The sequence below is a fragment of the Ciona robusta genome, chromosome 5 (genome assembly GCF_009617815.1).
Source record: "Ciona robusta chromosome 5, ASM961781v2".
NCBI lineage: Eukaryota > Metazoa > Chordata > Ascidiacea > Phlebobranchia > Cionidae > Ciona > Ciona robusta.
The window spans coordinates 2,039,065-2,066,607 of NC_143239.1; the positions used below are offsets into that span (position 1 = coordinate 2,039,065).

Sequence of the window (27,543 nt, forward strand, 5' to 3'; positions counted from 1 at the left end):
CGACAAGGCAAAGTAAACCATTTGGGCGTAGCAAGACAGTCAAGAGACTTACAATAGGCGTTTGTTATCCGACGATCGTACGTCGAAATGGCAGCGCTGCACTCTACTGCTTTTCTATGTTTCTTTATACATAACTAGATTTGGCTGAGAGTTTGATAATAGTTGGAAGCGTAGTAAGTCTTCTTGCGTCTAATTTTCGTAATTACAATGAAAGGCTGTAGTTAATTATACGTTACATGATCGTCTGTAATGACAGTTGACTTGAATTTCTGCCCGCGGATATCGTTTGATCGCTTGCCAGACATCATGAAGTATTGCTTGTACTGTCGTTCTTTTTGTTCAGATGACAGATAAACCTCGTGATTTGTTTGTTAAAGTCGAGCTTATGTTGGTTTGATACACAGAGTCGAATATCATAGTTACAGACTTGTTTTCTCGAAACCGCAGCCCTGTTGGAAAGGTTATCGCATCTCATTATCTATGTTGACGAGCAAAAAACTCTCGCGGGTTTACTTCGGTTTTTCTGGATTACTGTTTCACCACGAAAAAGCTGTTTTTGTCGAGCAGGAGGCCATATAAGGTGGCCATCTTCTTACACTTTTCCGTCACAGCTCACTTGCTTCATAGCCATGTCAAGGCACTCGTGCTTCGACCAATGTTTTGGCAAGTTATTCAGAGAGAGTAGACAGGATATATGCACTTTTCTAGTAGGAAAGCAACCGATATAGTTAGGTACAAGGACAGTAGTATCATTGTAGATACAAAACGGTACTAATTTCGTATAATAGCTTTTTTTGTAAAATTTAGGTGACCTGTTGTCTTAGTGTCACCTGTAGTTTCTGAAAATATGGAGTTCAGAAAATTAAAGGGACTATGGAAAAACGGAGGAACAAAACCTGAAACTCCGATATTTCATGAAAACTGTACATTAACAAGCCATGCTGAGAAAACGAACAGCAACACCAACAATAGCAACAGCAACCGAAACATGCAGGATAAAGGTAAGGCCTATAAATACGTGTTTATGTGAATAACACACTTTAATGTGGAAATATAGTAGGGTGGGAGATGATGGGACAACTTTGGCACATAACATCCGAATATCCTGATCGTGTTTTAAACAGTTAACAACGGTCTATGGGAGCATATAGTTTTACAGTTATTTGCATGTCGTTTGTTTACTACCACTTGGGACGAGAAAATATAAATTAAAATGTGTCCCAACTTCCCCCATCCTACTATAATTAAATAAAATCGTAATATTTTAAAGTGCTGATATCCTGTCTTGGTCGTGTACTATGCTGTTAATTTCGCTTTCATTCTATGACACGTGACCCGAACAAGCGATTAAATTCGATCTGATTGAAGCAATCATTGGTAATGAGTTTTTCGGTGCGTGAAACTGGTTCAAACTACCATGGAATAAGCTGATTACGCGTCCGACCATTTAGATTGCCTTCTGTTCAAGCTATTTTTTTCCAAAGTACACACAGCGTGAGAAGCGGAATGAGATTAGGATTTAATCAACGTTCAATATGGTTCCCATGCGACAAATGTCGGTCAAACCGTAGCATTCGCTTGCTTGTTACTCCCTTTTTATCTACGAGCAGACTCGCTGTTTGCCTCAAATCAATCCGCACTCTTAACACAATCTCGCATTCAAAAATTTACAACTTAAATCTATGAGCAGCATTGACAAAATCTTATTCAAACTAAGAATTATCCAAAACAGTTGTTCAAAATGGCCATAAATAAACTAAAGTTAAACACAACCTCACATTCAAAAATTTACAACTTAAATCTATTAACTTAAAACAGTATTGACCAAACCTTATTCAAACCAAGAATTATCCCAAACAGCTTTTTAAAATGGCTATAAATAAACTAGACCACTAATTATCTAGCTGTTACAGCCAACAGCCATACGCCCATTGCCACCCACAATACAACTGTTAAATCATGAATACAGTTTACGTCCAATAACAGTAGTTTAGTTATTTTGAACAAGATTTCATAACCGGTTAATCTTGTTTATGAAATATTTGTTTGGCGTGCCGCTCGTGCAACGGGTCGTAACGAAATCGTTGAAACTGTAACTAGAAAGCCGCAACAATTTCAGATGCATAACTTAAACTTGAGTTTTAGTAGTGCGGGGTTAGATAGAACATGTTTTCTACCTCTTATATCGCCCTATTTGATAGTAAACAAGGAATATTTTTAGAATTGAATAACCGCTTCCTTGTTGATAAAAAAAATGCGTTGTTAGTAGTTTAAAACACGATCAGGAAGTATTAGATTTGGGTGCTAACGTTATCCCATCTTACCCCACACTACTACACATAAATTTAGACAGTAACGTGCCTTTACAGATTTAAAGGGAAAATGACGTAACTGAGTTATGTAAAGTATAGAGTACAGAAACGTTGTATCCGTATATCGAACGTACTTCCACTTAAGCACCGACTTTGTCCTGCTTATGTTTCCGTATTGGAGGAAACACTCGCCAGTTAACAATTTTACAACGCTTAATAATTTACTTTGAATTTTATATTTGTTTGTTTCTGTAGCATTACTGTGTGTTTGTGTGAGGACAAGTTATAGGGTGCAGTGTACTTGCGGGCGTGGACTATCTGTTTTGTTTTTTTAAATGCAAACACAGTAATTAGAAATTTAAGCAAATCGTTCATTCGGAATTTTGAACTTCGCTTTTCAGCATCAACCAACCGACTCGAGTCTTTAGAAGAAATACGACCTGAGGTCACGGCTGAGGGCTATGGTTTACGAACACCTTACGGGACTCATCTGAATTTAGACTTTGTCAAATACTGCGAAGAACTCAGTGAGTAACTGTATATTGTGTATAACTTATAGTAATACCGTAATGCGTGTATGTATTTAGTAGTAACTGTGCGGCTTCATACCATACCGATAGTATGGGAAAGGGGTCATAGTACAGTGGGGTATAAGATAGGACATGCTTTCATTCCTATTTGTTGTCCCATCAAGTAGTAAACAAAGAATATTTACAGAATTATATAACCGCATCCGCAGGAAATTGTTTAAAACTCGATAAGGAAATGTGGGATTTAGATGCTAACGGTATCCCATTTTACCCTACAGTCTTATTATTTACCGATACTATGGACAAGCGTATATGTATGTATAATATACAATATATGGTGGGGAAGACAGGACACCTTTAGCACATAACAAATATTCTGATCGTGTTTTACACAATTAACAATTGTGTATGGGAGTCGTGGAGTAACGGTTTTATAATTCTTTAAATGTGCTTTTGTTTACCCCTAAATTGGACAAGACATAGAATGAAAAAGATGTCCCATCTTCTTCTGCCCTACTATATAATATATGGATTTAATGTCACGTACATAAGATAAACATTTCCATTTTCAGTGTCAGGACAGTCGTTCAAGCGTACGTCATCATTTCGTCGTCCTCGGTCACGCACCGCTTCACAAGCATCCGGACAGCAACAAGTACACTATAACACAAGGTATATTGTTTTACACTACCGTCAACACAAAAGTATCAAGTGCATATATATATGGCCTTTGATGGCAACATAACTAATGTATTCGTTTACGTTATACTTTGTACACGTTTTTTTTAAGTTTTCACCTTGGTCAAGGTTTTGCTTTTTTCGGTATGCTATGTATTGTATACATTTTCGTTATGTTTTTATACCTGCGTTTTTGTTATGATTTTTGCTTTAGTTCTTTGTGTATACGACTATATACGTTTTCGGTATGCTTTTTACACCTCTAATTGTTACAGGTTAGCTGGTGGCCCTTCTAATGAAAGCCTCGATTCTTTGGCTAGCGAGGGAACTTGTGAAGGGAACAGGCAGGGTGTACGTGCTGACAAAACATTGATGGAAACGAGAAGACGGCTTGAGGCGTTTCGGTGAGTCGATCTACTTTGTACTGTCTGTTATTCCAGCCCAGCGTTGATCATCGCATAAAACACGATGCAGATAAAGAAAATATTATACCGGTCATAAAATAGAAAAGAACCACATTCGGCCGGTACCTCAGTTGGTCGCCTTTGTTTTCACTGTGGTGTGGTCTGTTTGATCTGTCGCTTATGCAAACACAGGTATCGGAAAGCCACTTTGGCCATCGGTCGTTAACAAAGCCACTCGAACTGGTATATCGGATTTATATATAGATTGCTTAGCGTGTATGCTGGACAAATTGATAACTAATTACATTAAAACATAAGTTATCAATTTTTTAGACCACACACAATATAAACGCTATGTGACAGTAATTTCGAGTCCACACCCAAAACGTATATGTGCCGTGTAATGGTATATGAGCTCCAGCGTTCTAAAGTATAAGTTGACGGTTTTGTTTCGGAGCGAGTGTCTAATAAGTGGTCATCGTATGTTTAATCTGGAACAAACGGATATCATATATCAGTTCATTCTACTTTATAGTTTGCGTGAGCTGTCATTTAGCGTAAATCAGTACGCACGTACATAGTACACGTCATATTACAATTGTTCACTACAAAGTAGTATTCTTGGTAATTAAAAACTTTTTTCGCTCGTTAGAGTGACAAAGGTAGCTTTTTCGACGCAGTTTAAAAAGTGCAAGTCGCTTAATTGTTGTAGAACATTGCATGTAATTAGGGTCGATTGTTGATGTAATAATTTGTAATTACCGTTGATGGTTACTTGGATTTAATTACACGTCGAAGAGTGAGCTGTCATCGACCCTTCTTCATTGCCACAGGTGACGACGTTATCTTACTCGGACTTTGCTTCTTAGCAACGCGCATTTTGCATTAACTTTGCGTTAGAGCCATGTCTGTGTAAAAAAAGACATTAGTTTCAGTGGTCTAGCTTAAGATATGCTGCACCGTCTACTATGCTTGTACGACTGGTGTGTAATATAGAAACGAATCTCCGCTTAGAACCGGACGGTATTCGAAGTATAAACAAAGAAATATCTCCGCCGAGCGAGAATACGTCAACGTAGTGATTGTATTCAATTGTTATTCAAAATGGACCGCGCGTACCTATTGCATTGTTAGATACCATCATTACGCATTTAGTACTAAAGGTGGTTAAAATATGTCCTATTAAAACAATGAGGCATATAGCGTTAGACATTGCAGAGAATACGAAAGAAACGAGTACTAACGGTTTGTTCGGATATTAACATTAGATTACATGTACCTCCCAACAATTTCCGTTAACTGGAGAGGATAGCGTAGCGCAGTAGCACTTACACAATTGCCTACTGTATACAATTTCTTAGAAGACTATATATGTGACATTATCGTCAAAAGCGTCATTCTTGTGATTGTAGTGATACGTTATATCTGGTTATAAAACCAAGGTCCATTGTCAGGTTTATTCAAATCGGTTGAGATTAAGTCGGAATAAAACAAGGCTTTTAAAATAGTTCAGCTGTTGTGAAAGTCTATTGTGTGTAGCGAATCCAAGAGATATTTACTAGCAAGCATATAACGCAAATCATTTGCTTATAGATTTAATACACTTTGTGTAATTTCTGCCGTTCCTTGCAAAACGCATGCATCACATGCTTAAAAATGCCTTGCTGGTAAGAAATGTTTGCGATGCTAAATTATAATCGTTTTAAATCATTTCCGTTTATTTACACGGTCGAGCGTGGAATGTTTGGTTTGTAACGGTGTGTATCTTGTCCAGGTCGTTTCGATCAAAGCGGACAAAGGCATTTGGCGAAGAACCGGGCTTACCACCACACAACTATGCAGTGAGGAACGGAGTGTCCAGTCAAACATTGCATAACATGGTAAGCGATTTTGTGTTGGACAACTCCCCACAAATTTTAGTTTCAAATTATAACTCTCTAAATATCTTTCAGCGTCGAGGTAGCGGAAGCCCTGCAAATTCAAGTGGAAGTCTTACACCGAACACAATCGCAAGCGGTAATGGTCAGATAACGTCTCATCATTTACAAGTAGTTAGGGAACAAATGGCCACAGCTCTTTCTCGTTTACGTGATCTAGAAGAACAGGTATGTTTATATATTTAAGTTAACTGTAAATTGCTGTCAGATTTACTGTTTTATAATTCATTTGGAAATTTGTTAAAAAAAAATTGATAGCCTTGTAAATTAATGTCGAATTACTGTTTTTTTAATAATTTAAAAATGTAGTAATAGATTTGTGCTGCTGTGAGACTGCTTTCTGTTTTGTATTTGATAGCACGGTAATAGCTGTCAAAATGATGTTTTATTACTATTTTAGAATCGTGTTTATAAATTTACTAATTTTTATGTGTGTTCCTGTTAGCTAGAAACAGATAAATCCATATAAAGACGTGCAGACGTTTATACGGTGCATGTTTTTATCAAGATAGATTGCAACTCCTAGTGATGATTGATAAGTTTAATCAATGAATTGGAACATTGTCTAAATTAAACTGAATTTGATCCTGGTTATTAATAATATTATAGTAGGGTGGGGAGAGATGGGACACCTGTTCATTCTATTTTCTCGTCCCATTTAGTAGTAAACAAAGAAAAATCAAAGAAATATAAAACCGTATCTGCACGACCCCTATAGACCGTTGTTAATTGTTTAAAACACGACCAAGATATTTGAATGTTGTGTACTAAAGGTGACCCATCTGCCCACCCTACTATACTAACTTTTATTTGTCTCTTCGATTACGTTAGCGATAATAAAAATGGTTAAAACGAAATGGCAGAACGAACGACAGTCGTTTAAAAACGACATTTGTTAAAACATGTTACGAATAAAATCATATTTACATTATATTCAGGTTAAAACGATTCCGGTTCTGCAAGTTAAGATCTCAGTTTTACAACAAGAGAAGAAACATCTTCTTGACGAATTAAAAGAAGCTGAAAATAAGGTTGAACAATTAAAATCACCGCTTGATGATTTAGGTGAGCAATTTTAACCAAATCCAAACCAACTCCGGCAAAGGCGACCTTAATATGACGTCTAAATGTCGGGACAAAATTAGATTTATATTTAATTAAGGTGGGGTAAGATGGGACATTTAGTCTCCATTCTCGTTCTATTTGGTAGTAAAAGAATATTTACAGAATTATATAACCCCTACACCGCGACTCAAGAAGCGTTGTTAATTGTTCAAAATATGACCTTGAAATATGGGACTTAGGTGCTAACCGTATCCTATTTTACAACACAGTACTATACACCTGTCCGGTGTGTTTTTATAAATATTTGTTCTTCGTGTTTTAAGATTGTAGTGTTGATTCACGAATCTCAAGGATAAATCTTTTCCGCCATAGATCACAATAAACTGTCCCCACGGAAGTCCTTGCTCTCAACATCCAGCGGATTTTCTTCTTCATCTTCCCAGTCCTCCATCAGTTCTCCAAGAAGTCCTCCCCCTACATCTCCAGGACTTCCCAGATCTTCAGTTGTTGAAACAAAACTCGACTTACGAGGTCCACCGCTGCCACCGAAACGTAAATATAGATCGATCGCTGTCGGAGACTCAATGCCTTACCAGGACATCGTGTGTTACTCAAAGTCAAACTTAATCACTCACGAAGTAGAGTCTGATTGTCAGATTTTAAGACAAACGTCGCCACCGGAAACCGTTGATTTCTCGGGGCTGGTCGAGCCTTGTTTAATCGACGCCGAATTCGGTGTTTTTCCCCCACCACCAAAGGAATATAAGGATTGCGGTTCAGAGACGAATTCTATTGAGACTATTAACTCTTACTCACAAACAAAGAACGAATTAAATACATCTGCTACTCAAACTATATCTCCGCTCACTCGAACCATTGGCACTGGAGAACACGCCTTCAATGCTGTAAGTAAAGTGAACTTTAGAGTCTGTTAAGTTTTATTCTTATGTTAAACTAACTGTTTGCAGATGGTGGATAAGTCATGCGGAGGGAGTGCCGTTGAAAAAAGAGACATCGGCGTAGAAGCGTCAGTTTTGCAAAACACCAAGTTAACATCAACCGTCGGTCTAATTCTAACGAACGATTTTGCTTCTGGGAACCATGTCGAGTCGTCAACAGTCGGTACATCTACTCCTCGTGTTACTAGATCAGACATCGCTACTTCATGTGAAGGACTCTTGAAAACCGTGGACATAGGTGTATCTGCTGGTGCTAAATTGATTGACCAATGTATTGGCACGCAACCAACCTCGACCAGCGACGTGGCCATAAGTTGCGAGTTGCCGACACATCCTACAGTTGAAGTAAGAACTCTTGCAACAAATACCGATGCTGGCAACGGTAGATGGTGTGTATATAATGATATAAAAGACGTGGCCTGTGGAAACGAACGCGTTTGCATACCTAATGCTTCGGTTGCGGTGGGAACTGAACTCCAAACATGCGACCAGTGTACTGATACACATGTCGCTACTCGTACAACATGTACCATCGCTGATATTCGAAAACCAAGCACTGACGCAGTTCAGCAAACCGCAGACGTAGTTACGTACAACTCGTCGACGGATTGTGACGACATAATCCCGATTGTGACGTCATCTACAACGAACACGCAGTGCGTCACTACGCAAAACGTTTCTACGCAATATCTCACTGACAAAGTTGACGAAGCTACATCGACTGACGATCTAGTTAAACAGAAACATTCAACACAAATTGACGATTATGTTGATAAGGTAAAACACGTATTATATTTTGCCGCTACGGCGCACTGTGTGGTTAGAGCATTATACCCACATACCGGATTCATTGCTACAACTGTTGTAGGCAAGGCACTCATTGGGCATTATTTAAACCCAGTGGTTACTAACGGGTTGTCCAAATTGTTAGTCTGACTGACATAAAAAACACAAAGCTACATTCATGGTCAGTTGTATGTGAGCACAGGGGGATAACGACTGCTATTTCCCCGGCACGCGAGGGCAAATTACTGCTTTTCTGTTATTCTGGATACTGATGATAAAGGCTATGATATCATACTTATTTAAAGGTTGTAATTTTATTCAACAGGTCCAGTCTCTCCTGGAAGAACAACAAAGTTTGCTCGCTGAGAACTACGAAGGATTTAATGATGTTATTAACAAAGAGGAAAAAACGGAAGAAAAGAAAGTTTCACGTTTCATAAATCCTGCATTTGCACAAAAAGACAATTTGGTTGTTGAAGAAAAGTTAAAAGAACAAACATCTGCAGCAATTTCAGCTTCTTTCCATTACATGCAATCCACCCCTGAGACAGATGAATCAAGTGAGGAAGAAGATGATGAAGAAGACGGTTACATCCCATTACATGAACCATCTATAGGTATATAACATTTAACATGAATGAGTAAATACAACTTTTTTATCCTGGCACGACAAGACAACCCTGTAAAGTGTAAACTATTTCTTACCTCTTCTTATTCTTCCTTTGCCTATTACAAGTTGCTAAAGTATATAAAATTTGAAGTGATTGTTTGTTGGATATTTTTATGTGGTTCTTAATTTGAATACCCTGTTAGGGTCTCCCACAATGGTGACAGCACCGAGCCTTGAATCTAGTATCCTTAGGTCATACACTTTACTAATGTTTATCCTATGTATTTTTAGTTGACCCTGCAGACTTGAAGTCAATTTTAAAGACGCCTGACACCCCTGTTGCTGAGAAGAAGTTTTTAAGATTTGCTGAAGGAGTGAAAAGTGATGAGTAAGTACTCATGATAATGATGAATGATATTCATTTTTTCATCTAACTTCTAACTTGATCCTTATTCTAAGCTCCTCCAGTGAGGAGGACTATTCTTCATCTGACGAGGAAGAGGAGCAATCTACAAGTGCAGATGAAACCAAGGAAGAACTTAAAGAGTTGATGAGGGAGATTGAGGAGGAAAATAATGTTAAAGTAAAAGAGGAAGACATGAAAAACATGGTTTGTGATGTTGGTAAAGAAGTTGTGGATCAACATAAAGAAGATTCTAAAAAGGAAGAAATTAGTTTGGTGAGTGGCATTAGACACATTCGAACAATACTACATGTGTTGGAAATCAAAATGTATGCTAATATTAACGTAACGTAACAGAATTTATGTTTAATTTTTCAAAAATGGTTATGAAGATTATATCATTTAAACATTAAAAATAGGGAAATAAACAGCGACAGTCGATAAAACATATAAATAAAAGGTGAGAGAAAAAGCACCAGTAAAAAGAGTAGCTGCTAAACCAAAGAATCTAATTCAAACTTTCTACATCTGCAAATTTTAACTGGTTACAATTATATGAAGATATTTATTTTCTCAGGTTGCTGCGATGGCTAAAACTGTTGAAACTTCCGTAATTGAAGAAAGGATTGTTGGAGACGGGGCAGAAGATGAAGTGTTTCAAGACGAAAATAAAAAGTAAGTTTATGACTTTAAATTGTTGCAACTGTATTTATATGTTTTTTTTTTATGAAGGTATCAGTTTACAAGTGAAGTATTAGATGCTTGTGACATTCTTGAGATGCATATGCGTGTTCCAAAATCAGTTAACCACTCTCAATTGGTAAGTAATGGTATAATATTTAGGTTATAATGTATTTGTGAACGAATGTTTTGCGTTACAAATACCTTGTGGGTGCTTTTGAGTTACCATATAGGTAATCTTATGTGTGATTTTTTTGAATGTTTTGTCTTTTAGTTTATCAGTGTTTTTAGTCTATTATTAGTGGTTCATTGAGTTAAAGTAATGCTGTTAAGTGTCCTGCCAAAGACAAAAAAGACAAAAATTCCCACAATAGTAACAGCATCAAGTCTCAAATCAATACCCTCTAAACTAGAGGCAGGCTTACCAATCACCAATGGCACCAAACATTTATTTTACTTTTGTAACTGTAGTTTGATTTTGTACCAATTTAGGAAAATGCCACCAGCACCGTACAACAAGAATGGTTTCGCGTTGCAGCCCAACCTAATTCCAATGTAAAAACCTTGGATGATTTTGTTACTGATCTTGCGGATACCTCACTGCCTGTTCTGCGCAAGGTCGTCAACATGACAGATAACAGTGTAAGTAAAGCAAATAAGCTGTTAAGTTGCTGGCATTAATAGTAAAGTGTTGTTTACTTGATGGTTATGTATTAAGCTTACTTAATTAAACAATGTCAATAAAGTAAGGCATGTAATCGTGTTTTAAAAGATTAATTAATTACAGGGCAACACCGTTCTACATTATGCGATATCCCATAATAATATGAGGATAGTTGAAACACTGCTCAGGATAGAGGAATTGGACGTAAATAAACTGAACCATGCCGGTTACACGGCTGCAATGCTGGGTTCTTTATGTCATGTAGAAAGCGAGGCAGACATGAAAATTTTTAAACAACTTTTTGAGGTATTTAATTTACCTTTGCATTTCTAAAAAAGATTTGCTAACTTTGCATTGCCTAAATTACATGTAACTGTATACTCAGGAATAGACTTCTACTACTTAAATTTATTGTACCCAAGGGTTAAATTGTTACTGCTACTCATATGACGTTCCTGGAGGCTTAAAATAGTTTTGGATCCGGAAAAGTGTTTTGTGGTTTGTGGCTGAAGTCCAGCTGTTACAAATACACTGGTTTAACTACCTTGTATAATATATGCTAAAGGGTTAACTTAATTTTTAGAAATCAAACATAAACACTCACGCAAAAGAAGCTGGACAGACTGCTCTCATGTTGGCAGTGAGTCATGGGCGATACAAGACCACAAAACTTCTAATTGATTGTGAGGCAGAAGTTAATGCACGAGATAATGATGGTTCTACTCCATTAATGTGCGCAGTTGAGCATGGGCAAATTGAGATAGTCAAACTGTTACTCAATCATCCTATGTGTGATGCTGCAGCAAAAGATTCTGTAAGTTTTATTTAAATATTATGTATTGACATTGGCTTACCTTTGTTTGATTTACAAAGATGAATATGTATGTTTTTTACAATTTGTTTGCTGAATGTCAGAGCGGTGAATCCAACCTTTAAAATACATGACATGACAAGCTAAAGATAGGACTTGAATTGAATAATATTTATTTATTTTTCTTTGGTGAAACAAAACTACGTCCAAATCCAATATTTGGTTTTGATGTAACAATTGTGCCTTGGTGTCAGACAATGTAAACATTAATCTTATGATTTGTCTGTCCACTCACTGTACCAATGCTTTTTGGTATTTTGCTGAAAGAAAAACCTTTGTTTAACTTGAGCCCTTCATACAGGATGGCAGCACAGCAATGAACATAGCAATGGATGCTGGTCATCGGGAAATTGCAATTCTCCTGTACGCTCAACTCAACTTTAAACCCAACTCGGTAAGAATATACTCCAACATTATCTTTGCATGAATGAATTGTCAAAAAACATTTCCTCACTGTGGTATTTTTCATACTTTAACATGTACGCATGATATTAACATCATCACACTAACAACTTTTGCTTCATCCTCACACAGCGTTCAAGACCAAGGGTTGACGGGGCAAAACAGAAGTCAAGGTAATCAACCTAAACATAACTCATGGCCTGCAGCATGCGCACCTTAATTAAATTTCAATACGACCTAAAACTCTGAGAAATCTGCAGTATGTTACAAAACTAAACATGTTTCTTCTGTTCTGATGTACCTTAATAAAGGCTGCATATTATTAACAAAAACACTAATAAGCAAAACCATATTAAATTACAATTTAAAAAGCTTCTATTAAACCGCTGTTAATTTCTTAAATAAGGCCTAATGTACATTTTTACTATACACGGTACTTTTTATGTATTCCCTTTGCTATAACAACCGCTTTATTTTTCAGTCCAGTTCATCGAAAAACGAAATCATAAAACTATGATGACGAATATTGTTGGTTGTGGATTCAATCGCTGCTTCCAATCTTCCATCTGCTTTTTATGCTTTTATCTTTCCTTTATTTTTAACCGTATTGTTCTTTTACATATTTTACTCTTGCTCCAACATAATATTGACAAAGTTGTTTTTTTTTAATCAATGTAATAAAAATGAACATGCGAACACCACCAGCCTAATCCAGTTAAATGAACTTCTAGTTCCTAAAATACCAAGAACTAGGTGTCAGGCACACCACACACATTTATTTCTACATTGAAATAAGAAAACTTGAAAGAACCAATTTGGCAAAAAACAACACATGAAATCAGGCTTGACTAGTTGAAGTTTCATCAGGTGGTTTGACGATTTGGTAAGTGATCAAATACTCCGGATATGCCTGAAAATAATATAAAATTATAACACTGTATTTTAGAACAGAATTGGGGTAATGGAACAAGTCTGGCCTAAATCCAAGGTCCTCAGGGACCTCAACCATACAATAGCATAGAACACTGTATTTTCATGTGGTGGTACAACTTTGCGAATCAATACTATCTTTCGCACACTATGCATGGTGTTGTCATACACACCGTGTCAAATTTTTACCAAAAATTTATTTGTGTGTCAAGGCTTTTATGTGTGGATGCTCAATTTCCGTTTAGTGTCTTACCGACTTACCCAAGCACAAATATGCGGACCCAGACTTTGGACTCCTGAACTTTCAGTTACAAGAATGTGATTCATTATGCAAACAAACTAGGTGTTAACAACAGACAACACTTCAAACCAACTACCATACCAAGACATGTACTCTACCACTGAGCAATCAGCACAAGTGTTACCAACAATTGATTGAACCTACTTGTTCTCCTCTATATATAACATACTCTGCATGGGACAAACCACCAACACTTGGTCGGCCAATCACAGAGTGGTGACCAGGGGGTGCATGCGCCATTTTCATTGCGCTGAATTGTAAGAATGACTTTCCTGTGAAATTAAAATTATCAATTTTTAACCTGAAATGTATGTAATAAAGTTGAATTTAACAACGTACTTTCTGTGTATACCCAATAGAAATAGAAAAACAGAATATAGTTATAGATATAAGATTTTATATATCCCAACTACTTATATATATATATATATGTTTAACAAAGTATTTTTAATAATTTTACCAAACTTTTAAATTACTTATAAAAAGTATAGATTTTAGCTAATAATATATAATTTTATAAATTCAAAAACACCTTGCAAAAAATATAAATAACGTTTTTAACTTAAATTCTACCAAACTTTTAATTACCTAAAGTGACACGACAGAAGATCATCTGCCTGTGACAAATATAACACGACCTATCCTTATGCATGGGGCAGCCAGTACCACCATTGATACCATACACATACTGGTTGCTTTTGGAAGAATTTTCCGCAAAATAAATCCCAGCACCAAACATACCACCTATGTAAGCATGGCGCTCGTCAAAACCTGTGGAAAAAATTAGTAAATTAATTGTGAGTGACTTTTAATTAGGTAATTTTTTTTTTCTTTAATATGTAATGCATATAATCCTGGTTAGTAAACTTTATATATAATGTCCTTTGCATTAGAAATAAAATACCCTGAATAATAATATTATTATTAAGGAAAGATATGTAAACTTTTAAGTGAACTTTCGATTAAACTCTCATTGCATATCTTCAAGCAATACTATAAATTTAAAAACTCGAGACCCTGAGTGATAATAGCTTTAAACTAATGGTCACTTGTGGGATAGGCAAATTATCAGTATACATGAAAAAATAAAAAGTTACGCATGTAGTAACTTGTTAACAGGTAGCAGTTCTATAAAATAGGACACACATGTAACAACCACTGTGGAATTGCCACCACGCGAGGAAAAAAACAAATGCCATCTATTTATCCAAGTACAACAACAATCAACATATTTATCCTATATAGCTACCTTTCTGAACAATAGCATTAATAAATGATGATCCATGAAAAAGCATCCGATCATTGCTATGATTATGATTTTCCTCACCAACTTCAACCCTCCTATGGTTCCAACGCTCACGAAGTCGCTTATTTTGTACTTTTTGAACCTGTTTATGACATCATAATTAAAACAGAACATAACCAGAACACAAAACATAAAGGTTTGTATTTTGGTAAATAGTTTAATTAAAAATAAAAACCAGATTTTCATAGTAAGAGCAGTATTTGAATTGAATAGTAGGGTGGGGTAAGATAGTTCATGTTTTAATTCCCTTTTTTATCTTTTCATTTGGTAATAAATCAATAACATTCAGTATACACACTATTATATAACTGTATCTTCATAACTCTTGAAGTAGTTTGTTTTATTTGTTAAAAAGGAAATATGGGATACTATGTGCTAAAAGTATCTTTCTCTAAACTATTATATACGTAAAAAAATATCAAAAATTAAATATATTTATTAATAAATAATATAGGCGTATGAAATACTAACCTTAATAATATTGTATGACTTGTATACACCACCTGCCACCCCACCATCCTTATGCTCACGTATAGTGGTTTGCATCTCTTCAGATACCGACTGGAATTCTTTGTCTTCAGGTTTAAGGTCAATTATAATAGAACCTTGTTGCGTTGGTCTGTTAGATAAGAAAAAAATCATATTTTTTACAATTTTTTTTACATAAAACTTAAACTATTTTATTTAAATTATGAGGCTTACTGTAACATAACATATGTTACATAGGGAACTGCTAGAATTGTCTAGTAAGTCATGCATTATTCCGAGTTAAACATAACAAAAACGTGGACAAAATAAAAATTGACCCTGGTTGAGAAACTATATGTAACTAATTCTAATTGGGTCATATTTACCACTAAAAAGCTTACAGCTTTAATTTTGGAAGGTAAGTAAAATTCTCATTGTTGAAGAGTACAACATCAAAAATTCACCTTGAAAATGCAATTGAGTTTATATCTGACATTGGATCCACTGCCCCATCAGCAGCAGCAAGTGCCAGACGTTCCGCAGCTTTAATTATCTTATGTCGGTGTCCGAATGCTGTTATTCCAATATCCTTAAGTTCAGTATGTCCCATATCAGCTAATACATCAGGCGTGATCTTTTCTTTATCAAACATCTCATGATATTGACATAACGATAATCGGTCAAGTAACTGCAGTACGGCAACTTCTCCTGTGTAAACAAAATTTAAAAAAAAAGTTTTTTAAGGTCCAAATAAACTAGTACAAAACTTAAAAATTAGTTTTGTATTTCATATAAATGTATACCCGTTAATGTTTATTGTTGAGTAACAGTCGAAAACTTTAAAAAAAACAATATATATATATATATTTCTATTTCATATAAATTTATACTACATAATAACTTTTATTGTTGTACAGCATATTTAATTTACTTTTGGAATAGTTACAATTCGTGTGTTATTTAGGAACTTTTTAATATCAAATCATTACTGGCGTTTTTTTTAATTAAAAAATGATTTTTGGCCAAATTGATATAACTTTTATTACCCACATTTCGATCGGTTTTAAGCTTATAAACTACTATATTAGGCCTGGTAGCAAGTTAAACAGCACCAGACACCAGAATATGCAATTACTGCTGAGCATAAATAAAACATAGTTCACCTGTTGAGGCATTGGGATCTAAAGCAATGGAATGAGATGCAGCAGTTGCTTCACCATCTTCATCATCAACAGCATTGTTATTACTGGATGACTGAGTGGCTTGTTTAGATGTTGATGAAACTGTTGCAGTTTGTGGAGCTGCGTCGATGAGGAGGCAGCGAACATCTTCCTGAGTTGCAAGGTCAAGCGGAGTTTGCCCTTCCTGTGGGTGATGGTTGCCGTTAGTTTGTTTTATATCATAATGTATGTACTTATGCTGCTAAGATGGGTATACAAGGCCTTCATGCATGCCATGTGTATTATTGTATTCGTTTAATTACTGTGGTTTTTTGGGGCATTTATTTATAGCATAGGCCCTTATGTTGGTGTACAGGGTGCGCAATGTGCATGCAATGGGGGTATTATTATATCTAATGTGATTTCTAGGTTTTCAGGATGATGGGTCAACTCTGATCCAAATCACAGGCTCTCTGGTGTGCCTTGCTGTAGGTCTTCACCCATATGGAATACAACAGTTATTGTGGTACGGTATAAAATTATAGCACTGTCTATATATTTTATAAAATATTCCATTCTACCAGGGTAAGATCCTACACTGCACGAAACACATATTTGGAATCAAAGCTAAATTCAGTTAATTTAATTACATAAATTATTAAACCTATAAACAAAACTTAAGGTCAAAATTTACATTAAATTACAAATGAATGAAACTTTTTTGAAAAAAATGCACCTGATTTTTCATTGTAGGGTCTGCACCATGAGCTAATAACAAAGTACAAAGTTGTGTTCGTCCTTTCTGTGCAGCTTCATGTAAAGGAGTGAATGCCCATCTATCTGTTGCATTCACCGATGCATTGCTCTTAATAAGCAATGCTGCTATTTCTACATGACCATATGACGAAGCATTATGTAGTGGTATCAGTCCACCTTTGTCCTGTGCATTCACATCAGCACCGTGCTCTATCAAATATTCTGCAACCTGTGTCATAGTACAAGTTAATAGCAATTAACAATTATTAACAAGTACTACTAAAAACACTGGTAAAAACAAGTCCAATGGTGTATGAAAGAGATATATTTTTATTTGGCTAATTACTTGCATTATTGGTCATTTTTTTAATAAAAACAGATAATCATAATAATAGCCAGATTCGTGTAAGGTATCATAGCTAATTTTAAATTATGATATTTGTTTTTTATTTATCTTTGTACAACTTACAACATGTATTATTTTTAAACAGAAATTATAACAAAAAACAGAGCCATGAAAATACTGTGAAAGCTATTATTTAGTGGTTTAAAATTTTATTTAGCTCCATTTGGTAGTAAAGCTTCAATTAACAAATGACAGTAACAAGTGAAATATTAGTAAAATCAACCAGATGAATAGTTAAATGGCCATTTCACTCAAAATTGTATGGTTTGGTACTCTAATCTACATTTTTTTAGTGTAAAAGTCAGCTTACTGTATTAATGAGAGCAGCTATTAGTATTACACCTATCAGTGCTGTACAAAAATTGAAGTTATCAGAGGGAAATAAAAAATATATGAACTTTAGAACATACTATATTAAAGCTTACCTCAGCATTATTGTAACCTGCAGCAAGATGTAGTGGAGTTGAATTTCTACCTTGTTGATCTCGACAGTTAATGTTACTGGGGGTGCAAAGTTTTTGAACACGAGCAAGACATCCTTTCTTTGCTGCATCCAGGAGGGCAACATCTCCTCTTAGTAAATCCTGGGAGAGCAAAATAGGTAAACGGTTTTATTCTTTTTTTATTCTTTATGGGTGAGGTGTTATCAAGGACCTGGGATTTAGGCCAGATTTGGCCCATTACCCCAACACCCAAAAAGCCCTTCTTGCGAGCATCGTAGTCAGACGCGTAATACTGGGACCATTTTTTATCCTCGTGTGCTTACAAGTTACCATACTTTTCAACTTTGTGTATGATTTTTATTTGATATGGCTTACAATTTGGAAAACCCATTAGTGATTGCTGGGTTGGAGCAATGTCTGTTAAGTGTCTTGCCCAAGGACACATATGCCCATCAGTTTTAGTACCGCTGCCGAGCATCGCACCGGGGACACTTTGGTTTAGCACAGGTGGTATTTTGCTTAATAATAAAACACAAATGCAATAAATTGCATGACCACTGTTGGCGAATTGCAACACAAATAAGCATACGGGAAATACTTTTAAAAAGCTGTTATTGTATTGATCTAGTGGATTCTAATAATACAATAAATGCAACATAACACAGTACACAGCACTTCTTGGAATTCACCTAAAAACACGGTACGGAAATAATACAGGAACCTTAAAGTGAGTGGTAAAGGCCCACAACCTTTAACATCTACTTAAGGTAATTTACTTTGTCTTTTTAATCCATTATGGTGAGTTTCAAGAGTTGACAGAGCAAACTCTTATATTATTATTAGAATCGTAAAATTTCCAATAAATACCACAATATTTACTAATGGTTAAAAATAATTGGTTTGTCATATTATTGCATATTGTTTAACTGATAGGAAACTACTCTACTAAGTAAATAAGACATTGAAAACTAAACAAAACATTACATTTATAATAGCTATATTAAATTTGCTATAAAAGTTTTTATACAAAGGCAAATCAATCACTTTTGATGTGAAACAATTATTTCATTTCCATGACTAATAAAATTGGGCCACGAAACTTCATTATAATAATATGATTAACTTATTGATTTTTACCACATACTGAGTTAAGGAAAGTAGCCACATATACAGTGTTGGCTGTAAAAGGTAACTACTTATATTGTATTTATTAAACATTCATGATAGATTTATTACATACAGTCATATTATATATTACATATTACATATTGCAACAATGGTCAGTCTTGAATAACCAATAAAAACACTTAATATTTTTGTTTACTTAAAATAATAGTCCATATTGTTCTACATTTTGCCTTGCCACACAAGCTGAAATATGGTTAAAATGAGAAAAGTTCAAAAAATATACCTTTAAAAAAATGTTTCTTAGAAAACTCTCACATTTAGGCTGTTTTTATATCAAAAATATGATCTGAAAAAGTGTGATTTTGGGGGTTTGGGGTACAGATGCTAATCTGTCATATTATTTGGATTGGACATACAAATATAAATAACATTTATTTGGCTGTAACATTAATATATAACATCATAAATTTGTATATAATATAATTATATATAACATAATTATTAAATATATATACCTGTATGTCCAAATCCCCTTCTTTAACAAGATCAAGTGGAGTGTTGCCATCTCTGTTCTTCTTATGTGGATCAGCACCATGTTTCAGAAGTAATTTACAAATTTCATATTTTCCCTTTGCTGCTGCTTCATGTAATGGAGTAAACTTCCATAGATCAGCAACATTAACAGATGCTCCATGTTTTACAAGCAATTCCGTCACCTAATATAAAATACTCTGCTATTCTTGCTACTATGCATGGTTTAATACATAAATTGGTCGAATATAAAAGGTTCTATTCTATTCTATGTGGGTGAGGAGTCTGAGGAACTGTAGTAAGGCATGCCATGGGTCTAGGATTTTGGTAGGAATAGTTTAATATATTAACTGGTGTATTAAAAGGTTCATTAAAATATACCAACATATTGTCTGCCATACAGCAATATTTCATCATTACTATATTGGTATTATTACCCTAAAAATCTCGTCAAATGACAGGCAAAAAGTTGGTATATATAATAAAACTATCACCTTTATATAAGAGGGGCTTTTTTAATGTTTTTTTTATAAAATATATTAGGCTTATGTCTTATTAATTATTCATTCAAGTGCAGGAATTTAGAATTCTCCATTAAAACAGCTTGTAAGAAAATATAATTCAAGATTTGAATATCTAGATAGGTAGATCGTCACTTAAGCTGTCAGTGTTAAATAATTCATGATCTTTACCCAGCTACTAAATGCACCTGAAATTTCTGCGGCAAGTAAATGCACTTTTAATGTTTGGCTAAGTAATGTGCTAATGTACTGAAAGGACATTGAAGTGCCACAGCCTTAGCTTACCAATCAATGCTGAATCATTGGATTTTCAAAAATTCCACCATGAATGTTAAACAATCAATGCTAAATCATTGCTTTTCTAAATGCCACCCCGAATTTTAGCCAATTTATGCTAAATCATTAGATTTCCAAAAATGTCACTGTGAATTTCGAATGTTGCTTACCTCATAATGCCCATATGAACAAGCATTATGCAATGGCACCAAACCCCCTTTATCCTTAGCATGTACATCTGCACCATGTTGAAGTAAATACTCAACCACAGCAACCCTGTTATAACCGGCTGCAAAGTGGATTGGAGTTGAAAGTCTCCCTTCCATGTCGCGACAGTTGACATTGTGGACAGAGCACAATTTTTTTACAACCTCCAAATCTCCTGCTTTTGCAGCATCCAATAACTATAACACAGTTAAAAATATATTCACCAAAAATAACTATAATTAGAGTATTCTGTATATGCAGTATACAAAGTGCTATAATATCAAACTATGACTAAGAAGAAATTTTATATGAAATCCAAACAATTAACATTTGGGACAGGGGTGGCATTATACATTAAAGCACTCTAGTTTTATTATAAAATAGCTTTTACTACATTGTTTGTGCTTTTACCACATTGTTTGTTGTCTATACAAACAAGCGGAGACAAACATGGGAATTCACCACATTAATCAATAAATTTCTGCATATTAACAAGTAGTGTAACTGCATTTTAGAAATGTCCCCCAGATTTTGTTAAAAATCAATAAAAAGCTACATCTGTCACCCAATGTCCCAATGCAAAACAATAATAACAACATCTCACTTGAATTTCCACATCAGTAGCTGGAGTTCCATTAGTTTGGTTTGGAACTGAAGTCACTGTGTTTGTTGGTTTGGACTCTGAGCTGCTTGAACTAACGGCAGCTGCTTTAGATGACAACGCATCCTGAATAAATGGGTTTATTATTATGACTATAAAGTTAAATGCATTTCAATTGGTTTAAAACCTAACAGTATTAGTTTAAAGGTTATAAATTAAAATTAAAAAATTGACATAATTCTCTCTATAAATATTTATAGATAGAGAGTAATATGGGGGAAGATGGGACACCTTTAGCACATAAGACCCAAATATCCTGATCGTGTTTTAAATAATTAACAATGATCTATGGAGTCGTAAGAATACGATTTTATAATTCTTTGAATATTCTTTGTTTACTACCAAATAGGACGAGGAAATATAATGTTTAAGTGTCCCATTTTCCCCTACCCTACTATATATAAATTGTTTTTAAAGTTATGCATGCGTTAACATACCTGTAATAACTGTTGGATGGTTTCAGTTGCCATTTGCGCTGCTGTAAATCCTTGCAGTGACATTATAGTTGGATCAACACCATGGTTAAGCAGAACAATACAGACCTGAGCATGAACCATATGTTACATAGGAATGCACACACTACAGTTAAAAATCAATATTCAAACCTGTGACAAGCCTAACTGTGCAGCTCTATGCAAAGCAGTTTGGCCGAGGCAATCAAGAATGTTGACTTTTGCTCCATTTTTAAGCAAAACTTCCAAGACATCGATGTGAGCTTTGTCCGCAGCAATATGAAGGGGGGCAAGGAATTCTTTGTTTTTGTCATTGAGACTCGCACCTTTACGTATGAGTAACTCAGTGACCTGTTGGAGTAGGTAGTAGATTAATAGTAAGACTTATGGAATGGTTGAGGTCTTATATTGTGGCACTTTGGGTCTAGGCTATACAACATGGTGATACCACACTTGGAACTTACCAATTGTTAAGGTTTGCGACTGATTTCTGCAGCAATAATATAAATGATAACAAAAAATGTTGCCCTAAATAATGACGATTTTATTTTCAAAAAAAAATAACATTGATATAAAAAATAAATTATTTGTCATCGCTTGTGTTTGGGAATTGATTTTAATTTTGTTGTAGATGATAACAATTCTTTTTCACCATCACTTCAATTTAATTTAAAAGTGCAAAGAAAAACATAAACAAGAAAATAAAAATAAATTACTTGTCGTCGCTTGGGGTATGGCGATCCAACAGCGCAGTGTAGTGGTGAGTCATGTGTATGAGGGTGGCAGAATAATATTGAATCAGACGTCAAGTGCTTCTTCACCCGAGTTAAGTCTGCTTGACGAGCTGCATCAAGCAACGAATGACCCTTGAATTCATATACAAGCTTCTCTTGAAGTTGCCTGGTGGAATAATTCATTATTCACCGAGAATTACTCACACATAACTTGTGTCATTGGTGTTAAACATGATGTTTAATAACTAAGTTAAAAATTCATCAGAATTTTTATTATTGATAGAATTATAAGTAAATGGAATTACAGCTCAAGTGATTAAATTCAACTTGTCTGAGGTCTAAATTATCCCTATAAAAGTACCGAATGGTATGAGGAACCTTTAAGTATAGGGCATAGACCTTCGATGGCATTTTATGGGCCAAACCGAGCCTAAATCCCACGTTCCATGGCATTTCATGCATAATAGAATATGGGCCTAAATTTAATAAGGAATTTCATTACAATAAACTGTAATTACTTAAAAGAGAAAAAGAAAGTTGTAAAACGATACATAAATAACTAAACAATAAAACATTCACATGACATATATTAAATATATATTTATATTAAATGCTCGTAAACATTGAACTAAATACATGAAGAAGCCACCTGTTTGGTGCAACATCTACAGCTGTTTTTGAATGACAGTTGACTGTGGTTGGGTCACCACCATGAGCTAATAATAAAGAACAAACTTCCACGCGGTTCTTGGATGCTGCTTCATGTAATGGTGTGAATTGCCACAGGTCCATTGCATTCACATTCGCCCCGTGTTTTATTAACAACTCTGTGACCTGTAGAATGATATTTTGATGATTTTATGATTGTTAAGGTGGCTGTACACAGTATCCGGCATGCGAATTCGCTTGCGAAGTCGTATGCAAACCCATGTCCAATTCCGCATGTGGCAGCAAAATCTGGACAAAACAGACAAAACGGACGAATTCCGGATACTGTGTACAGCCACCTTTATATAGTTTTTTTTTGGTGATAAATGTCAGGGGACTAGGATGTAGGCCAGTGTTGGCCCTTTGTTTACACTGTGTAGCAATCTGCTATTTAATCTTTTGAGAGTTTTAAATTGATCCCAATTATGTTGTTTGAAAGAGTGACATATGTATAATGTATTTGTAAATGGCACAAACCTCAAAATGTCCATATGAACAAGCATTATGCAAAGGTACAAGACCCCCTTTGTCTTTTGCATGGACATCTGCACCTTGTTTTAAAAGAAGGTTGACAATACGGACCTGTAATATAGAAGGTAAATATTGTTAGTCTCAATTAGGGATGCACATTACAGAATAATTAGGTATTCTAGGATATCCTAGAATACTTTATTTTGAACCTTTTATATTTAAAGGGAAAAATAATTTTACCCGCATAAGTCAGTTTATTGACTCTTTCATAGCAGCCTTGTTGGATCATAAGCTGTAAAATGATCAAAAATTGTACTATTGGGTAGTTTTTGAGTCATGAAACGTATAGCAGGCTATCGAAAGTCCCACAAACACAAACATTTTTTTTTCAAAATTATTAAAAAATTGTTAATATAGTTTATGAGATGATGTGTGATGACGTCATTAAACAGAATACCAAATCCTGTAATTAGATTCAAATACAAAAGGATTCGAATCTTATGGATTCGAAATTCTGTAATGTGCATCCGTAGTCTAAATAAATGACTGGTAAAACATGCCATTCGTTTTGTATGGGTAAAATGCTACAGATAGGTACTGCCAAGGCCTTGGGATTCATGCCACAGAGTTGGCCCATTACTCCAAACATTATGAGATATTGTTTATTGTAAACGAACCCGATTATAACCAGCCGCCAAATGGAGTGGTGTCGATTTACGTCCGTCGCTGGCATGACAATTGACATTTAGTGGCGTCAAAAGGTCCATTAGTTGTTCTTCATTACCTCCCCTTGCTGCTTCAAGTAATTCATCCTTTTTGAACTCACCAGACAATACAACCTGTATTTAGGAATAATTCAAAAGTTGAACACAGTAGTGTGGTATGGTGTGGCTCAGTATCGTTATTACTTGTTATTTGTTTGTTTTCTTAAGTTACAGACTTACAGTTACACACAATATTACGTGTCTTGAATTATTTCATCACTACTAACATCATGTAGCATGATTTATGGTTACGTCTCATTCTAGCACCATTACTACTTAATATAAACAATACCAAATGAGGTTAATTTTTCTTTACATTTAAAATTATAATGATTTTGCTGTTTTAGATTTAAAATCTATTTACAAACCTTTGCAGATGGTTCAGCTAAATCCAAAGCTGTCTTATTGTCTGCATTTTTAATATGTGGATCCCCACCACTTTGCAGGAGAACCACACACACATCTAGCTTCCCTTTAATAGCTGCTTCATGAAGTGGGGTGTAATTCCAATTATCTCTTGAATTTGGATCAGCACCACGAGTTAAAAGCAACTAAAACATAAACAAATGTAACCATGGGCGTAGGTGGCCTAAATTCCAGGTCCTTGACAAGGACCTAACCAATAAAAAAAACAAACGGTCATAGTTGACAAACTATTTAAAAAAATGAAGGAATTTAGGTATAGTGGGACACCTACTTTTAGGAAACAATTCTACCTTATTGGTTGCAATGTTTATTAATTATTGCAATGCAGAAAATTTTTGGGTAGGTATCTACAACCACAATGTTTGTGCTATTATATAAAGGCTTACCACAACTTAAATATAATACTTAAATTACCAATGTGGCAGGGAGGCAAACAATACTAAATAAACTGTTTATTACTCTAGCAATAAAATTAGCTCTTGGGCTGCGTCATTACAATGAGTTACTGGTCATAAAAATGATAGAGAACCATACAAAGAATTACGATTATAAATACTTAACAGTAATTATCATTTTAAGTGCTAAATCTACACTAAGGACTAGAACATGAAACTTAAGTTACACACAAATTTATTAAGAAATTAAACAAAAACACAAAATACAATTTATTTAAAATCCCAAAATCATTAAAAATACTAAACAGAAATTATTCTATTCTTCACGTCTATATCACATTATTAGGTACCTGTACTACTTCTGCATGCCCAAACGAACATGCATTATGCAGTGGTATCAAACCCCCATCATCCTGTGCATGAACATTAGCTCCACATTGCAATAGATGTTCCACAACATCTTTCCGACCAAATCCAGCAGCGAAATGAAGCGGGGTTGATTTTCGACCCTCTAAATCTCGTGCGTTTACGTTTTGTGTGGTGACCAATTTTTTTACCTGTGAAAGTAGAATGGTGTAAACTTCCACAACTGAAAATGTTTAGATTTTTTGTGCGGATTTGGGCAGATTTTTCCATTTTTTTTAATCTTGCAAAAGTGCAATTTAAAAAAGTTAAAATGCATTTGTGTTGCAATAGCCATATTATTTTTTTTACATATAAAACATATAAAATCATATTACAAATTTGCTACACAACAAAATTTGTGCTGACTTTACAAAAACAACTATATATTTATAATTTTAAATAAATTAAAAATTTATCCGTGTAGGTATTGTCATATAACCTTTGCAAGTACATAAAGTAAAACATAAAATCGTAGTACAAATTTATTATTTAAAATTACTTTATTTAAATCTCCATTTCGACAAGCATCAAATAAATCTCTTGCTGTTGAATGTGAATTGGTCGCTCGATCTGATCTTGTTGGAAGCGAATATGCAGCGCCTGATACGGTATTCCGACGACCAGACATTTCACTTATACAAAGACTAACACAGAGACATAAATCAAACTATTATTTATATTTAGCAAACTGAAAAAACAATTAACTATATTAATCACATGGAGCTATACAGAGAAGACGGAAAAATTTTTCCGCTAGGAGGCGATGAAAAATTCGTTTCTCAATTTTATGGGGAGCAGTTAGTTTCACGGTTTATACACATAAGATATAAACCCCTAACCCCTAACCCCTAACACTAACCCCTAACTCGTCAAACAAAAAAACTTGAAAAAAATATTCCACTGTGCGGGACTCGAACCCGGTAAAAATGAAACAAAGAGAGTTTACGACCGCACGCAAACCGCTACACCACAGACTCGACGACTATAAACACAACGAGAGAGCGTATATAACCGACCTAATGTGGGAAATATGTTCTTACTAGTGTTTTATGTATTTAGAAAGGTATTTTTATTATTTAATTAATTTGTTTTACACTTATTAAGAATTTGTGGTGTTGTTTTGTTCGTTTTTCCGTATTTTTTAATTTAAATAATTACCGCCTCTAGCGGAAAAAATTTTCCGCCTTCTTTGTATAGTCCCTATTAATCAAACTGAAAAAAAACGAATGTTAAAAGTAATTAGAATTTTAAAATACGAATTGAGTTAATTCTTACCCCTTAAGGTATACAAAGAGTACTCAACTAACACACACCGAAAAACACTTGTTTTGTATAGATGTGTTACTTCTTAATTGTAAAACAATAATCGTATTAAACAGAAAACGAAGTTAAATATTAGATCATATGTGAACAGATCACATTAATACATCCCATTTTAACAGCTACTTTAACAATTAAGAGCTAAAGTACCGCAAATCCGCAATAAGTTAACCGCTATTTACTTTTATTTTATAAACCGCAACATTCTGACAGAAACAAAAAACTGAGAAGTGATGCCAAACCGAAAATCGTTAAACGCAGGCGGTGGGGTGCGCACTTAGAGTAAACAAAAGACATATAAACATATATTTCGTTGGCGAAAATAAACACATATCAACTATAAATCAACTAAAAAAATTAAAGACTTTTGGTAACAGATCAAAGCTACATGCTGATAAAATGGTGCAAATTAAAAAAAATCTTACAAATAGCATTTGGTCGATCAAGCCGTACCGCATAGGACTTAAATATA

The 27,543-nt window shown here is 34.8% G+C and overlaps 2 protein-coding genes across 5 annotated transcripts; one reads left to right on the plus strand and one right to left on the minus strand.

Annotated features, from left to right (window-relative positions):
* The first annotated feature begins 759 nt into the window (after positions 1-759).
* Positions 760-13,003, plus strand: LOC149735469 (uncharacterized). 4 transcript variants are annotated; one of them, XM_089878341.1, is made up of 20 exons: positions 767-1,001; positions 2,714-2,839; positions 3,415-3,514; positions 3,796-3,924; positions 5,699-5,804; positions 5,877-6,029; positions 6,800-6,926; positions 7,299-7,831; positions 7,895-8,662; positions 8,997-9,288; positions 9,573-9,669; positions 9,741-9,960; positions 10,262-10,359; positions 10,417-10,504; positions 10,858-11,007; positions 11,153-11,335; positions 11,613-11,843; positions 12,202-12,294; positions 12,435-12,475; positions 12,784-13,003. In XM_089878341.1, the coding sequence occupies exons 1-20, from the start codon at positions 848-850 to the stop codon at positions 12,809-12,811; spliced, it is 3,717 nt and encodes a 1,238-aa protein (XP_089734467.1). In that variant the 5' UTR covers positions 767-847; the 3' UTR covers positions 12,812-13,003. The 4 variants fall into 4 exon arrangements, with proteins under 4 accessions (XP_089734468.1, XP_089734467.1, XP_089734470.1 ...); XM_089878342.1 differs by lacking the exon at positions 12,435-12,475 and having other exon boundaries at positions 760-1,001; XM_089878344.1 differs by lacking the exons at positions 767-1,001; positions 2,714-2,839; positions 3,415-3,514; positions 3,796-3,924 and adding an exon at positions 4,027-4,757.
* LOC149735470 (poly [ADP-ribose] polymerase tankyrase-1-like) lies at positions 12,958-26,457 on the minus strand. The gene is made up of 21 exons (XM_089878347.1): positions 26,251-26,457; positions 25,697-25,903; positions 24,894-25,076; positions 24,439-24,600; positions 23,768-23,872; positions 23,232-23,416; positions 22,565-22,748; positions 22,002-22,199; positions 21,834-21,938; positions 21,340-21,462; positions 20,699-20,932; positions 19,716-19,916; positions 18,055-18,213; positions 17,204-17,452; positions 16,471-16,672; positions 15,772-16,015; positions 15,311-15,458; positions 14,783-14,921; positions 14,122-14,304; positions 13,678-13,805; positions 12,958-13,212 (listed from the first exon to the last, which is right to left on the minus strand). The coding sequence occupies exons 1-21, from the start codon at positions 26,377-26,379 to the stop codon at positions 13,141-13,143; spliced, it is 3,540 nt and encodes a 1,179-aa protein (XP_089734473.1). The 5' UTR covers positions 26,380-26,457; the 3' UTR covers positions 12,958-13,140.
* Between the last annotated feature and the right edge of the window lie 1,086 nt (positions 26,458-27,543).

Excerpts from the sequence above, each read along its gene's own strand:
- LOC149735470 (XM_089878347.1), bottom strand. The coding sequence starts at position 26,379 with ATGTCTGGTCGTCGGAATACCGTATCAGGCGCTGCATATTCGCTTCCA. Across the intron at positions 23,417-23,767 it reads GTTCATATGGACATTTTGAG|GTCACAGAGTTGTTAATAAA; the intron begins GTTTGTGCCATT and ends ATCATTCTACAG. Across the intron at positions 19,917-20,698 it reads GTTCATATGGGCATTATGAG|GTGACGGAATTGCTTGTAAA; the intron begins GTAAGCAACATT and ends ATTTTATATTAG.
- LOC149735469 (XM_089878341.1), top strand. The coding sequence starts at position 848 with ATGGAGTTCAGAAAATTAAAGGGACTATGGAAAAACGGAGGAACAAAA. Across the intron at positions 2,840-3,414 it reads CAAATACTGCGAAGAACTCA|TGTCAGGACAGTCGTTCAAG; the intron begins GTGAGTAACTGT and ends TTCCATTTTCAG. Across the intron at positions 6,927-7,298 it reads ATCACCGCTTGATGATTTAG|ATCACAATAAACTGTCCCCA; the intron begins GTGAGCAATTTT and ends TTTCCGCCATAG.